The sequence below is a fragment of the Lonchura striata genome, chromosome 8, assembly GCF_046129695.1.
Source record: "Lonchura striata isolate bLonStr1 chromosome 8, bLonStr1.mat, whole genome shotgun sequence".
Taxonomy (NCBI): Eukaryota; Metazoa; Chordata; class Aves; order Passeriformes; family Estrildidae; genus Lonchura; species Lonchura striata.
In genome coordinates, this window is record NC_134610.1 from 26,448,915 (window position 1) to 26,465,395 (window position 16,481).

The 16,481-nt window shown below is 44.1% G+C and overlaps 1 protein-coding gene across 2 annotated transcripts in view; it reads right to left on the minus strand.

Moving 5' to 3' along the window:
- Positions 1–16,191, minus strand: part of PLEKHM3 (pleckstrin homology domain containing M3) — an 80,119-nt gene extending 63,928 nt beyond the window's left edge. For both annotated transcript variants that reach the window (XM_021555341.2, XM_021555340.2), the window contains exons 1-2: positions 16,114–16,191; positions 6,626–7,482 (exon numbers count right to left, since the gene is read on the minus strand). In XM_021555341.2, the coding sequence (XP_021411016.2) occupies positions 6,626–7,286 (661 nt within the window). In that variant the 5' untranslated portion in view covers positions 7,287–7,482; positions 16,114–16,191. The remainder of the gene's footprint in view (positions 1–6,625; positions 7,483–16,113) is intronic.
- Positions 16,192–16,481: the final 290 nt, after the last annotated feature.

Here is a 16,481-nt window from a genome sequence, read left to right on the forward strand (position 1 = left end):
GACAACAATGGCAGAGCAACAAAACATTGCAGGTCTCCCAGAACCTAGTCCAGAAACAGACAATACTATCAAGTAATCTATTGCCAGCTAAAATAAGATTTTGACAGTGAAAAACACATAAAAATTAAAACACCTTACCCTCTCTTTCCTGCTCCTTCCCAGGCTCAACTTCATGTTTTCACACACAACACCTCTGCCTCCCCCATCTTAAGCAGCTCAGATGGAAAGGGCATAGTGGTATCTGGTCAGCTCCTCTCTGCTCTCCTTCCTTCTCACACCTTTCCCCTGCTCCAGCATGGTCCTCTCCAGGGGCTGCAGCCCTTCAGGTTAAACACATCCCTACATCAGCTCTCTGTGGCCACAGTTCCTTCAGAAAATCTCCATATTCTTCAGCACAGGGTCCCAACATGGGCCTGCAGGGAGATCCTGCTCCACCATGTTCCTCCCAGGGGCTGGAGCACATTCTCATCCTCTGACCCTCAGCTGCTCTTGACACAGCTGCCAATGCTGTGCCTTTCCTGAGGTGTGTTCTGCCAAAGAGGCCTCACCTGTGGCTGATGGGCACAGCTGTGTCCTGCGGAGGGGCTGCTGGAACAGCCCTGCTGCCAGCACTGCATACGGCACCGGGCACCTGCACTGACCCAGCAAATGCAGAACTGTGCCCAACACAGCAGTTTCCTACCACATTTCAGCATGACCTGGGACCAGAACATTTTGTACAGCTCTGTTTACTCCAGAGTTTTGCTGATTTGTGAGAATCAGGCTTGGGATTAGCAGACATGACCAAAAATGGAAAGTAAGAGGCTGCCCAGAAGGATTCAAACACATACACCTGAGCATCTCAGCACTTCAGGTGCTCTGGAGCTGACCATTCCACAAACCCAAGCCCAAGGCAAAGTCAAGGGGAATCTTCTTCATCCACAGAAAATCACCCATACACAAGTCACTCCAAGGACTAAAGTGATAAAAATTTAAAAGGAATTATCTAAAGCATTTCTGAGTTAAAAAAAAAAAAAAAAAAAAAGGTTTCCATACAAAATTTGTTCCAATCTAATTTGCACCACTTCAGCCACCACAGGCAAGATTCATATTTTCACCTTGGGCTAGGCATGTGGCTCTAGGCAATTCTTGTTGGTCCCTGTATAAATTCAGAGGCGTTTATAGTTACACTGTAATACCAACTGTAATACTTGTTACCCCAAAACAACGAAGGCCTGAGGAACAAACTCTTACTCCCATTTGAGTTCTACTTCACCTTTCCAGTAAGGGTACCTGTGCTGGGTCTTGACTTACAAACAGTGATATAATTAGCAGACACAAATAAAGGTTTCTGCCTCTAATTGTATATCTTCCTTAGAGTCTGCTATTCCTGGCACAAGAGCAAGATAGTCACCTGGAAACAGCTCCTCATCCACTGCCCAGCAAATTAGGTCACAACAAAATCACCATCAATTGACTTTAACACACAGCATTACAGACCACAGCAATACAAGAGCTGGTCTACTCAAGATTTCCACCCTGAGGCTGACAGCCTTTGAAACAGGGATAGCTGGAGGCATAAAACATTTTCAACATCTCAGCTTAACCAGTTACACTCATGTTAACAGGCCACACTCTAACAACCTTTAGACATCATCTCTGAGGATACTGAGGATGCCTGCAACACAGAGTTAAAGGAACAGAAACATCTAGACTGGATGAAGCTTGGAAACAAAACCAGGCCTGTATAGAAACTACATCCCCATCTGTACTGGGCTTCCCAGCTAATATGGCCAAGGTTGCTGGCCAAACTGCTCTCACCACTGCTGGCTAAGGGGTGAGTCTGTCTGTCTTCCCTAAGCACAAGGAGAGTCAGGGACTCATGAGCATTTGAGGAACTTAGTTGCTGTCCAGGGGCTTCTGATACCAAGTGGGACAACCTTGGGCTGTAACCTTTGTTCTAAGAAGATGCTCCTGCCTTTGGCTGCAAATACTCCTGTAGCTAATTCTCAGTTTCTTCTATGGGCAGGAGAAAGAATCAGAATAGCAGCAGTGTAAAAGCTTTTGCCAGCTCTTCAGCAAAGACCAACTTTTAAGGATTAAGCAGATAAGCTCCAGTTAAACTTAATGAACATACATGAAAATTAATTGTTTGATATACTTAATGTTGGCATGGAAATCTAATGGGGGTTAAAAATGGGGGAAGGACACTACCTTTCAGCCACCCTAACAAAAAGAGGCACTTAGGTTTTGCCTTGACAGCTCAGCCTCAGCTTCCCCATTTACCCACATACTCAGAACAGAGCCTGCTTTTAAAACCATGCTCAAAGGACTCCATCTACAGAGATTACCTGCAGATATGGCAAAAACCGTAACAACAATTTTAAAAATTGCTATTTTGGCACTAGGTCTAAAAAGGTCAGTATAACTATACCTTGCATATCAATAAACTACTCAAGGGTATTTCAGCTAAATATGAAAACTGAAAGCCTAATCTATAACCCAAAATGGTAGAGAAAAAGCATACTTTGATAACCCCGATGGATAGATGTGCAAACACATGGACACAGTGAAAGAGAACCAATTTTGTTCACCGTACATCTCTGGCCCTGACATTCATTAGTATTTCTGCACTAACTCAAAAGCCATTAATTTCTCTGAAACCCACACTAATCCCTTTGTAGTGCAGATAATGGACAGCCATTCTAGAGTCATCTTCCCTTTCTATTAATCCAATCAGGGAAGCAGCGCTTCTGCAGCTCCAGCGGCAATCTCTCTCGCTTCCATCAAGTACAGATGACTGTTCAAGCTTCTCCATAATAAGACAACTCATAACCTTCCCCCAGTCACCCCTCCTTCATCCACACACAGGTTTGCTTGTCTTTTGTTGAGTTATAGAAAGGCTATCTCTCCCTGTCTTTCACAGAGGCATCCCCCTCTCCATCCTTCACCCCACTCCTTCCCTTCAAGCTCTGTGAAATTGGCTCCAATGGCTCTTGCTCAAACTGGGACAGAACCAGCAGCCACTTTGATTAACATTCAAATGCCTCATATTTGTTTAGGTCAGGTTGAATTCATATGCTGCACGTACACACACATGTTACAGCTCTGCTCCTTTATCTCTTCCACATGCACTGTGCCAGATAATACCTTTTTATTCAGAGAGTAAATGGTACCATCTCTCTATCCACCTTCCAAACACAAACTGCATCTCTTTTCCTCTTTATGGAGACAGGTAAATTGAGGAAGAGTAAAAATACCTGAAATAATCGCAGTAAATGGCTCACATCTGTGCCATTTGGAGTAATAATTTCAAGGAAAGTGGTGGAAGAAGGCAGAGGAAAACAAACAGAGACTCAGCAGCTGAAGACAGAATAATATCTTCCTCAGCATCTCTCCTCTCCATTGGGAACTGCCCCCTCATCCCAGCTAGGAACCCTGCACATAGCACTGAAACCAGGCCAGCCTAACACCCACCTACCACTCACCACACTTGGGGCAGCTGGTGCAACCAGCACCCCTGGAGAGAGAGACCAAATGTTGTATCAGCATGACCAGAAGATGCACACACCAGAACAACTGACTGTACTTGCATCTCATATAGCATGGCAGGAAAGCTTACTCTGTTTTCCACCGCAAGTATTTCTGATAACAGTCATTCCAAGTAACTTGGAAAAGAGCAGAAGCAGAGATGCCTAGTTTGTGAGGAGTTTGCATCTTGAGGGGACACTCCTCTCTGAATTCTCTAATACTTAGTAAGTGATGAGTGTAAGTTCAGAGTTTCTGGCAGTAGTTTTCCTCTTGGATTTTTACAAAACAGAACATTTTTACAAAACATGTTTGGGATCTAAAATGCTCTCAAATTGGGTTGGACTAGTCACCTTCTTGGTGGGATTTGCTAGATCAGGGACAAACTCAGATCCACAATGTCCACTATCTTCCTAGTTAAAAATACAGTCTTTTCTTCCAACCCGTTTTCCCACCTGAGTCTGCAGGTATGTATCCTTCAGTTTGTGACTGTGCAGGTGCTCAACACTGGGACAGCTCTAGAGTTCCCCAAGCTCATAGACACAGCAGGCAAACAAAACAGCTACCTGGAAAAAGTACTGTAGCACCCACACTGTCAGGAATGGTGGTGTTTGAATGACCATCAAGCCATGTTGTGTTTAAAACGCTGTGTTTTAAAAATCCAAGCCAAGTTTCACTGTATATTACAGAAGCAGTATTCTCTCTTTGTTTGCCAGGCCACATGCCCAGAAATACAAGAGCCTGCCTTGAATTTGCTTACATCTTCTGTCTTTGCTAGCTCTGCTTCCTGCTTGTGCCCCATAGCACAAACAGGGTTTATTTCTAGCACATGAGTTCTTTGATGAGCAGGCCAAAGATACTATGTGCCCAAAAGGCACAGCTTCTTTTCAGGTCATTTTCTTTCTTACTACATGGAAAGGATTCAGTGCCATTTTATTTGTATTACAGTTTAGTGATAGAATAGGCAGTGCTGGGTTAACAGCTGGAGTAGATAATCTTAAAAGTTTTTTCCATATTCTATGATTCTACAAAAGAGCAAGCAGCAGGAACAGAGAAGCCCACAGTAATGGGTATACTATGATGGTAAGGGAAAAAAAAAAAAACAGCTAAGAGTTCATGAATGCAGTAAGTGGGACAGCTCTGGAGGACTGGGAGACCTCTGCAGGCTCCAGAGGGAAGTCCTTCACAGCAGTGAGAACTGACAGGAGTTGCTGAAGGTCCCCTCGGTATCTCACAGCATTCATTTAATTTGGATTAAAGCCCTGAAAAGGGATGTCTTCTAAGCATGCAACCCGCTATGACTCCTTCAACAACTCCTTTTATCCAACCTCCAAATACATTCTTCAGTCTTTTCTGGAGAATAATTAGTAGCTACAGATACATGTCTGCAAAATCTACTTTCTTGCTTTTGCACTTCTCTTTTCAGATCAGCTCACAGTAGCAGCAGTGTCTTTGTGAAGGTCTCTTGTAAACACAAAGGGAAGAAATAGCGCAGCTACCTTGTAAAACCTGCACAGCTGCTGAACAGAACAGGTAAAGGAAACAGGTGAAAAATGTATATTTTCAGACCACAGAAGCTCTCCTTCCTCAAAGAAGGTACCTCTGCCTTCCAACATTCTTTACAGAAAGCCCTTGGAAGGCACACAGCAAGCACTGAATACCTTGAGAAGGGGGTCCATGGCAATTTCATATCACAGAATCACAGATTAAGCTTGAAACACTATCAGGGACATGTACAGACCTTCAATGGCTACATTTTAATGAAGTTTCTGTGGACATATGAAGTTGTTACAAATCAAATCCAGGAGATGCCCACAGCACAGCTGACAAAAATGAAGAGCTCTGTCTCCAGACTTCTGAGTGCATTTCTGTTCTGCATCCTTTTCTCAGAAAGATATAGAACAGAGACTCCACTCTACATGAAGCAATATATCTTCCTAGACAAAAGTAACAGTAGGTGTACTTGCCTTTGTCAACCAAGAATACCTCCTTTGGGCTACAGCAACTATGTCACAATAACCTACATGTCTGTACCTATATATACACTTATACATACTTACATGTTATATATATTTATACACACACATCTCCCCAAAAACAAACACTTAGGCACTTGCTTTCCATGTTCCAATATACCTGATTTACCTGGGAAACCCAACACAAAAAGCTTGTTTTAACCCTAAACAGACCACCTATTCATAACTGGAGTCAAGCCACCATATAAGGGTGCATACATGCACCCGTTCACAATCCCTTAATTAAAATCAAGCCCTGCCTTTATTTAGATTACAAAAATCTTTGTGGCACTAGCTGCTGTTCCTCTCCGTAACTGCTTGATTCATTTCTGGCATCTACAAAATAAATCATGGAGATGGAGACACTGGGTCAGTGTTTCCAAAGTCCTGAGCAGAACCTCTTCGGTGCAGTGCTTGGGAAAGGAAAAGGAAGAAGTATCACTTGCTGAAACACAGCTTCATACAGCTAACTGGAGAAGCCTGCCTCAATCTGATAACAACACTTCCTGTGCCCCACACAATGCTGGCAGCAATGCATTAATATTGACAAATTGAGTGCTTCAGTTTCTGTTACTTGCTTATGAACTGAAAATTCAGCATTATTTAAAGAAAGAGAGCAGAGATCTTGGGCCTTACAGTAAAGCTCTGTACGCTCTCTTTTTAATGGTCGCTCTTTCACTTTATGAAAACTGCTTTTGTTTGGATTTGCCATTCTCCCAGTAGCTTTAGTATTCAAAGCCTTTTTTAAGTTTGGTAAAATCATTCAAAAGGAAATTATCAGAAATACACAGTAAATAAATCATTTTTCCTGAGTCAGACTGAATAAGACAGAAGAAAAAAGTAAAACAAGCTTAGATATTTGAACTATAAAAAGAACAGAAATCAAGGTAAGTTTAAAAAATTATCTTTAGGCAGCCAAACGCATAGAGTCATATCAAAGACAAAAGAGCCATACTAATTTCTCTTCTTTTAAGAGTTACCTCACAGTTGGATTTTTGAATAGGTTTTTTGTGTTTTTTAACATCCAGCTCCTGTTTCAAGACAAGTATTAAAAACAGATAGGAAACTCCTCCTATAAATATAAACAAAACATCAGCACAAACCTGTGTTTCCTTGGATAGTCTCTCCCTTGGTTAATGCCAGGTAGGAAAGCAGAGCACAGTTATTGTCCTGACCAGGTGCAGGTGGCTGCTGCAGGGAGGTGCCTGTGAAGACCACTCTCCAGTTTACGTGGCTGATATCAGAGCGTGACCTGTTGTGACCTGGTTTGAACATGGAGGCTTCCTCATTCTGCACCAGGATGTCATTCACTGAGCGAGGCCTATCTCTCCGCCGCTGGCAGATCTTGAAGATATTAAAAGCTGTGGTCTCCCCTTCCCCTGCCCAAGCAAGGTTGTCAGCAGCTGTTCTCCTCTGCACCATGCATTGGTCTTTGGCAGGGAACACTGTCTGAGCTTTGGTTTCCAAGAGACCATTTTTGCAGTGATCCCAGATGAGACTACTTTTAGCTAAGGAGGCGACGTTCCTCAGGTTCCTGCTCTCTGTTATCTGATCAAATACCTCATGCCCAACCAGTTCTGGGACCTCCTGCACACCATACACCTCAGAGGGCTGCACAATCTTTTCAAGCTTAGTATCAAAACTATTGAAAAAGTCTTCAGTCACTTCCAAGGCAGGGCTAATGTCATCCACTTCAAAAGCCTCCATATCCTGTGCTGCTGTGGGCTCAAGGTGTTGCAATGCGTTAAGATACCACATCAACATGGACCTGAAGACCTGCTTCACATCGATCCTTGGCACACCATTAGCTTGGACGTGGTGGGCAAACACAGTAACCAACTCCAACCCATAGTGGCAGGAAGTAACCAACTCAATTTGTCTTCAGAGGAAAGATCTAACACCCACTGACCAAGCAGGCTATGGGCCCTGTATGTAACAAGCTCATAGAGATGAAGAGTAGCTGTAAAGAAAAGCAAAACATCACATCAGTAAGAGTCTATTCCCAGGTAAATATGTTTAATTACATCACTCTTTTCACAGTCATCATCCCCTTCATTTAACTTTCTCCTTCAATTGGCACCAAAATTATTGTGGATGAAGAAACCCTTGGTGGTTTCTGTTGTTCACTCTGTATGAACTCTGTGTATAATCACTTTTTGAACTGAAAGCTGCAGAGAGCTTGATGGGACACCACATGACAGGAAACTAAAGTGATACCACTTGTTAACCAAGCTTTACAAAGCTGCATTTAGAGGTAGCCACCTAAGGAATGCTTCATAGAGTTTTCCTTAGGGCTCTAAGAAAAAGTTGATAAACGACAGGGTCATAACATAGGCCAACCAGACTCAAATAGTTTGCCTTTTTGTCCAAGATTGCTTGAACTCACAATTTTATGGAGACCAACATGGTTTTACAGTGGCTACCTTACCTACCCATCTGCATGAACAGAACTGTGACATTTGCCAAATAAATCAATGCTAGGAGGCTACTGCAGAGCACTGCACATAGTTTATTTCTAGAATATCACTATGAACTCAAGTGAAACCATGTAGCAACCTAAGTTCCAGAGACAATGCAACCTACAAGCAAAACAAATTTGCACATCTTTACTTCCAAACCATTGACTAACTGGGCAAAATGTAAGACCAGCAAGGAGCTTTAGGCTAGAACTATTGAGAGCTGTATTGACCACGTGAGCTTACACCTATGAGGAGGAAGGGAGTTTCTATTCCCTATGGTGCTCCTGCCACACCAAGTCTGCTGCTGTCTAACTCCTCAGTCCTGAAGCTCCATCCACAGTGTTGCCATGCTGAAGGGAAATGCACAGTAGGTATGTTTTAATTGGGGTGACCTGTCAAATGTCTCTGAGTTCTTGGGACTTGGACACTGGGCATTTGTACTGGCAGAAGAACAGCCCTAAAGTCTCCTAAGACAAATCACAGCACCCAGAGCCTGCACATGCAGAACAGATTAAAGTCAGAGTTTTGAACATATCAGCTCAAGTCCTAGAAGCAGAAAGCTGCCTTAGCTCAGAGCTCTACCTAGATTAATACACTCTTAACAAAACTAATTAGCTGGGCTGATAATTAGCAGCTCATTAGCTTGTAAATGCTGCTGAAGTGCTACCAGGACCCATGAAGATTTATACTTAGCAGGAAAAAAACATCTATTAAACAGCATCAAAAACAGATAATACTTCTATTTAATGTGTTTGTTTTTGTTGTTTTTTTTTTTTTTAATCCATAACAGTCTTTTAGCTTAACTTCTGTTAGGAAAGCTGCTTAAATAGGCACCCAAGCCAGAGGAAGAGAAGAAGGTGGCCAGCAGGCACAAAAGAAGAGTTCTGTAGCACAAACCAATCTCCACAATCCCCCAATGGCTTCCTCCCACCCCTGCTTCAGTTGCAGCAAGCCATGACACACTTGTGCTCAAAAGCAGCAGCTCACCCTCCCTCCTAGTAGATCTGCAGTTCAGACTATGATGTCCAAAGATACTCCAACTAAATAACTTTCAAAAGCAATAACTAATCACATACACAACTCTGGAACATCAAGACCTTAAACTGAGATCTTTCTCCTCTTAACTCTTTGAAAGGATTCACTTTGCTAGTCTCATAGTGAACCAGGGTAGGATCAGCTTCAATTACGTTAACACAGAGTAAGATACTGAAGATAGAGACAAAACCAAAACCAGAGGGCTGAACAAAACAGAACTGGAGTTATTTCAAATCAGAACAGTATGGGAGCAGATTCTGCAAAGCTGTGTAATTGTGCCAGTTGATAGCAGTGGGAAATTAAGTCAGTCTGGGCATAACTGCATTGTCAGCTTAATGCAGCATGGAATTTACTCCTGAAGCTCAGTCCTGCCAGCAGCCCCAGAACAGCGTTCTGCTCCCTGGTACCACAGAGCCTGGGAGCTCAAGGAACAGCCTAAGGGACATAATGTGGTACAACCTGTCCACTTATTCTATATCCTTCTGTAGCATATTTTTACAGCAAGAATAGTATTTTGAAGTTGAAAACTGCAAGAAGCATTCCCTTGAACAAAACTAGCACCAACATAACCATAGGCCTGCAGTGAAAGCTAAAGCGTGGTCCATTCAAAGTGCTGCCTCATGAGGATTGGCAGAGGATGCAGCCTTGCACTCCCTCACTCAACTGGAGGAGCAATTGCTCCAGAAGGACATGTGACATGCCACTGCAGCATTCTAGTGACAGCAGATACAATGTTGGTCTGCTCTTTAAGTCACTAAGAAAGGTGGAAAGCAAGGGATAAAAATTGACACTTACTTTTAATAAGCTCATTTTTTAAAACGCCGGAGGCTTCAAGCAGCTGAACGTTTCTCTGGATCCTGTGAGACTGGAGCTACCAGCCAGCCAAATGTGGTGATGCCAAACTACAAAGTGACCTCATAGCCAGTAGGATGCTGAATCACATGGTCATCAGAAGATGACAGGCCCCTGTATCACACAACAGTTCATAAACTGCAGCATTCATACCTTCCCAACAGTCTGTTTGCCCTGCTCAATAAAGATGTGAAAGGTGACAGCAGTGGTGGCAGGCTCATCCTTCCCTACACCACCAAAAAAGGTGTGCCAGTAATTCTCACTAGCACTGGGATTCTGCAATTACATATCTTCCATAAATGCAATTAGGCACTTTCTGGCAGCGGCACTCAACAAAAATTTAATTCAGATGTCTGCATGGATTTGGTGCCAAAAGAAAGCAAACTCTGACATGGCAGTAAAAAGTATTATCACAATCTCCTCCAGGAGGGAAAGCAGTGAGAATCCCTTCCTTCATGGGAAGGGTAAAAAAAGGCAAATAGGATAAGTTGAACTCCTGTTAAGTTACTATAAAATGTATTGCTTTATGTATTGTTTCTTGAAACACCTTAAATTTTTCAAAGGCATTCAGTCTGAGTCAGTGAATATGAGAGGAATGAAGAAGCATCAGACCAAACTATTATAGATTGATGAAGGTATGGTCAACTATAAGCTTGGATTTGTCCTCATCCAGGCCCCATTCTTTTTAGTGAAAAAAGAATGAAGGAACATGCTGCATCATACTCAGCAAAAACTGCTGGACACAGGGATTGCAGCAGCTGAAAAACACTTTTCTGTATACCTGCCCAGCATGAACATGCAGAAGTCAGATAATTAAAGTGCACTTACAACATGAGTAGTCTTTACTATCACAAGTTTATAGTGGCCTCATCACATACATGGCTGAGGTAAACAGTAAGGATTACCGGTCACATTAGACACTAAAGTTCACTTTAGTAAAGATTACCTCCCTTGGAGAAGCCACATGGGTTTAACTTGGGTGACAGCACAGTCTGACAGCAGAGAAAAGTCATGAATGACAAACACCAAGGAACGTACACTGGAAGAGATTACTTCACTTCCTGATACATTTTCTGGATCCTATGGAAAACATCCAAGCATTGCATGGCAAAATTTAAGAAGCACAGAAAATGCTGTGAGGCATAGGGGAAAAGCAGAAAGGAAGAACAGGAGACTTCATACAACTTGGTAAGCAGTCTTGTTGGTTTTGGTTCTCAGATGACTTCCTACCTCTCTTCTAGATAATAGAAATGCTTAACACAACAAGTGAAACACAACAGATAAACAGAGACTTCCCCTTTCCTCTGGTATTTGGAGAGAGAATCAGAAAGGAACTATCAATGATGTTCATGAGGAAATGCATAAATTACAGGACCTTTCAGTCAGTAAAAGGTAGCCAAAGACAGGTAATATTAAGTCCCTCAAGTCTCAAAGACTCTTGACCTCAAATTCCTGGTGAAGATTAGGGTTTCTGAGAATTTTATCTCAAAAGCACAAGAGGAGTTTTACAAGCTACCTGTATGCAAATAGAGACCAGGGGTGCCTCAGGCACTGGGGAGCTTGCCCTATCCCCCTTCCCAACACACTGGAACCTTCTGTGGGAACCAGCTCTGCTTATCTCACACTGCATTAAAACTGTGGGCTGAAACTCCAAGGCCAAGAAGCAAAACAGAGAGATTCTTTCAGCTGGGTAACAATTGGGTAGCAGAGTAAATTCAAGCAGCCTAGGGACTTTTATTTCTGTTATGCTGTAGGCTATGTGTTGTTCAGACAAACCTGGTCTGAACAAATCTGAAGAAGAGGCTGATGCACTGTCTCTCTGAATGCAATCCACTGGGGCTGGCACAGCTAAGTACCTACTGAGCTTTTCTACTTAATCAGTCTGAACAACCTCAGACTGTGACCTGAATGTCTTCCAGTGGTACTTCAAACAATCATAACCTACAGGTTTTGCTGCTTCAAGGATTTCTGATCTGCTCTGCAGCTCACATCAGACAAGTGACTGCCTTGAATCTAAACAGGACACACTTAGGTCAATGATAGTCCTTGAAAACCAGGCTCTTCTGTGCAGAATCCCTGAAAAAAGCTATGAAGCTGATGACTTAGGTGCTATCGAATAGTTAAAAAGTTGAGCTGTATTTGTCAGGTGGGCACACCAAGTGGGCAGAAGAGAGAACAAGGATGCACAGATGGCTGTCAAACACACAGCTTTTACCATTGCCTATGCAGTTCCACGCATCACTTCCACAAAGAGCTTGCACAAGGAGCTGAAGAGTCCTGCAAGAGTCCTGGTTCAAGACACTTCCACTCCGAGTGGCTGTGAACCCCAGGCAAGGCAGTGGCCAGCTCTCTGAGCAGCCATTGAGGGCTGCACTCCTGCTTGTCTGTCACACCCATTTTGTAGAGGCAACTGATAAGGAGGAATTTCACAAGGGACAACAGTAAAGAGCGAGCATCAGCTGGGACACTGTCCCTGTGCAAACTATCACAAACTATCCTGGCTGTATTTTGTTCCCACGGCAAGCCTTTTCCCAAGTGATTCCAAAACCCCAGATGACCTACTGCCATGTATATCAAGTGAGACAGAGCACACAAGCTTGTTAGATTCACATTTCAATGGCTGGAGGAAATTTACGGTGTTTCACAAAGAAGAGAAAACTACAAGAAACTTTTCATATACAGGGAACCCCAATTTCAAAAGGTTGCCATATGACAGTAAATGGTTGGTTCAAGATCACCTGGGCAATTGTCTTTAGATCACATTTTTAAAGCCCCTCTCCAAAGGCCTCTTTCCCCAACAGACAAACTGAGAAATGCATTGCTTAATTTTTTCTACTATCGCAACTTTAAAATGTCTCATAAAAATATCTTTTGACTGATATTCCTGCACAAAGCAACTGGCAATACACAGGAAAAACTCACAAAAACTGGAGAAAGGTATTTGCATTCCCTGGTCAGGAATGCAAACACAACCATTTCCAAGTTGCAAACCTACCTGTTTGCCAGTCTCATTATCCTTAAGGATGAAATTAACTGCCAACATTTATCAATGAAGAAGAGCTCCCACATCCTGTCTGCTAGACCCAGGGAGAAGCAAACAGCAGGAACAGCTGCAATTAACTTGGGGCCTAATTACAGTCAAGCTCAAAGACAGCAGTGATCTCTTCTACTCTACAGAAAACAAACAAACAAACAAACAAACAAACAAACAAAAAACCTGCAAAAAGATGACCTGGAGAAAGAAGTGAAATCAGGTAGGAGGAAGAATGCCACGTTCCGTGAAGGGAAGCAGATCCTTAGCAAGGACATGAGTCTGGCTCTGTGAAGCCCAGATTTTCCCCAGCTGCTGACCTCACCCAGTGCCTTTCACAAGGAAGCTCCCCAGGCATCCTCCCTGTGTGGAGAACTGACACATCACAGCTCCAGAGCAGCTCACCCAATGATGAGCACAGAGCAATGCACAATAAACAGTGCTTACAGTATATATTATCTTTAATTTTAACTGTCATTTGGAAACATTGATTAAAACACAAGAAGTACTAAGCTGCAAAGAGCACTACAGCCTGCACTAGAACAAAGTGGGGCCAGAGGCTGAGGAGCAGACAGAAGTAGAGGAAGACAGACCACCAGAAAGATTTCTTTTCCAGAAACTGCTGGACAGCTTTTCCAAGATCTTTATCACTCACTTGTTTGCCTTGCAGCCACCTGACACACATCCCTCCTGGCTGAGGAGCACCACCAAGTAATGAAGGGCTGTGTCACTTCCTGGGGATGAATAACCATTTAAAATCTCAGCAGCTGGATTGGGATGAAGGAAAAAGGACTTTAACAAGGAAAAGAACAAAAAGCGAAGCAGACTGACCACAGGGGAGCAGCTGGGGGTGACACACAGCCCACGTTGCAGCCAGCCAAACCCATCAGCACGTGGGCACTTTCTCAGTTCACATCAGACTGAAAGCCAGACCACCACCTCCTCTGCATGCTGCTTGGTGGCTGCCTGACCTCACAAAATCCACAGGGACAAAAAGAACACAGCAGTGTTCTGTTGTGTCAAGACATAGCTCTGTGGTCCTAAACACACCTGTAGCCTCAAATAATAACCCAAGGGAGTGAATGATTTCTATATTCCAGTTTTGTCTAAAGTGGTGTAACTTGGATTTTACATGCTGTCCTTATTTACAAGAAGGCACACAGACACCACCAAAGAGCCTGTCACCTCCTGAATTCAGCACAGAGCACAGAAATTGTCAGGGAACAGGATATCCAAGAGGGGTGATAGAAGCTCTTCCAGTACAAGAGGAAACGTGATTGAACTAGACAAGCAGGAAACAACAAACAAGCAGGAAACAACATGACTCAGTCTAATACTTCTAATTGTATCTGCTTCTAGCTTGGCTCCTGCTAGGATGTGGAGCAACTTTGTGTATGTCAGGTGAAATAAAACTTCTCTATTAAAAAAACCCCAAACATTTCTACTTAATGCAAACTGAAATTTTGTAGCTACCGACTCACTCCACATTTTCTAGGACTAGGCTGAAGAGGAAAGATAGACAGTCCTTAAATGCCTGACTTTTTTTTTTTTTAAGTTCAGAAATTATGACATTTTCAATTTGCCCTTTTGAGTTACGAACAGAAGTAAAAAACATAGCTGGGAATAACAGCTTGCATTGCCCCAGAGGCCCAAAAGAAGATAAGAAACACACCATCACCCACAAGGACACAGAAGACCATTTCTTCCCTGAGATCCAGGCACAGCTGTAAGAAAACACATTTGACATCAAAATCTGTACTGTACAGCTCTCTGAGTAGGCCTCATCTGCAGCTGGAGCTAACTCCTCTCTCCAACTGTGGTACCCAAAGAATCAGCTGGGACAGTACAAGCCATTCTACACTGAGACCTGGATTTCCTGTAACTATTAGCAGTTGCATGCTGACACTGAGCAGAATACAGTGCTTAATCACAGCCTCTTTTCAGACCTCAAACTAAGCACTTCTCTTGTTTTTCAAACAGCCAGGACAACAGTGCTTTGTCACATATATTGGCAAGAGAAGGAGAAGAAGCACTGATCCAAGCAATGCTGAAGTTCGGCAACCTACCACAGTAACCCAAATGCTCAGGTCCTGGCAGCCCTGCCACAACAGCCGACCCTGTGGGATGCTTGTAACCACCAGCACCACTACCAAGTTGTGTGACTACCCAGCACAAATGCTTGCTCTTTCCCAAACTGAACTACATCTTAATTACGGAAAATTTTAGCAGAAGCCCTGTAGAAACCTCAATGCATCTGAAATGCTAACAATAACTTGCTTTAGGCTGATCAGGTCCTGGCAAGAACAATGTATCTAGCTACAACAGATTGATAAGAATTTTCACTCCACCGTACAGTGCTCTGTTTCACGTCAGATTTCTGATTTAAGTCCCAAAATTAATTCATTAATTTTGAATAAATAAGACATAAAAGTAGCAAGATTAAAATTACTGTTGCTTAAAGTGTACGGACATTGGACCAACTAAGATTCAGATGCTTTCTTACTCTTACTGTGACGTTCTGTAGTCAGTTAGTAGGGTATGCAGTGCTGAAAGAGATTTGTCTGTGAAGCTTTGCAGGAGGAGGGTCATTTGTGCATATTTGCAGAACAGATCAGGAGCAATTCACGATGCCCTACACAAACGTACACCTGAGGTTCTCCCTTTACCTCACCTCATCCTGCCAGTGACCCCAGCACTTCTGATACTCCAGCTAGTACACATTCAACCCCATATAACACAGACTCTCTTGTCAGGCCTGTTTGATTCCAGAAGGTATAACTCCACTGGCTGTGTCTGGGTGCCTGCTCCTTAAAAGAAGCAATTTTACTGCAAGGTAGTAAGAAGAGCCAGGCATTATGTCACACTCTGGGCTATTAAAATAGAGAGGGATGTCAGCACCCTGTGCCCACACAAACTGGAGTCTGACTCGGGGAGCACCCAAATTCCTGATGAGCCCGCGAGCAGGGTGAGGAAAACGAAAGCACGGGGCCTTTTTATGCAGAGGGGAGCACATGACTACAGGCGTGTTTGTGCTATAAATGCAAAGGCGGCCGCGCCCGGGCCCTCGCACACAGCCCCGTACGCTGGGGCGGGCGGGCAGCGCGGCCAGGCTGCGGGAAGCCGGCCCGGCCGCCGCCCGGCGGGCCCGGGAGCCCCGCGGGCCCGGGAGCCCCGCGGCCCCGCCCCGCCCGCGGCCCCGCGGAGGATCCTTTACCTGCGCCCGCCGCGCCGTGCCCTGCCCGGGAGGGGCCCGCGCTGGCCCTGCCCGGCGCCGGCGGCCCCTCCTGCGCCGCGTCCTGCCGCAAAGCCGTCCCGGCCGCCGCGGAAACGGCTCCGCCGCACCAAGGTTCCTGCCGCCGCCGCGCCCGCGGAGCGCCGCGCCCGCGGAGCGCCAGCCCGTGCCAGCCACCCGCCAGTCTCACTTCCCTTAAAACACAGCACTAGAAAAAACACAGATTTTCCTGTATAAGCACCAAGGGTAAAGTTGCGCTTTTCCAAGTTTAAAGCAGCCGAGAGTCTCGGGGAGCTGGCACTTGGCTTCAGGAGAGCCGGGAAACGCAAAATTCTAACCGGACTTTAACA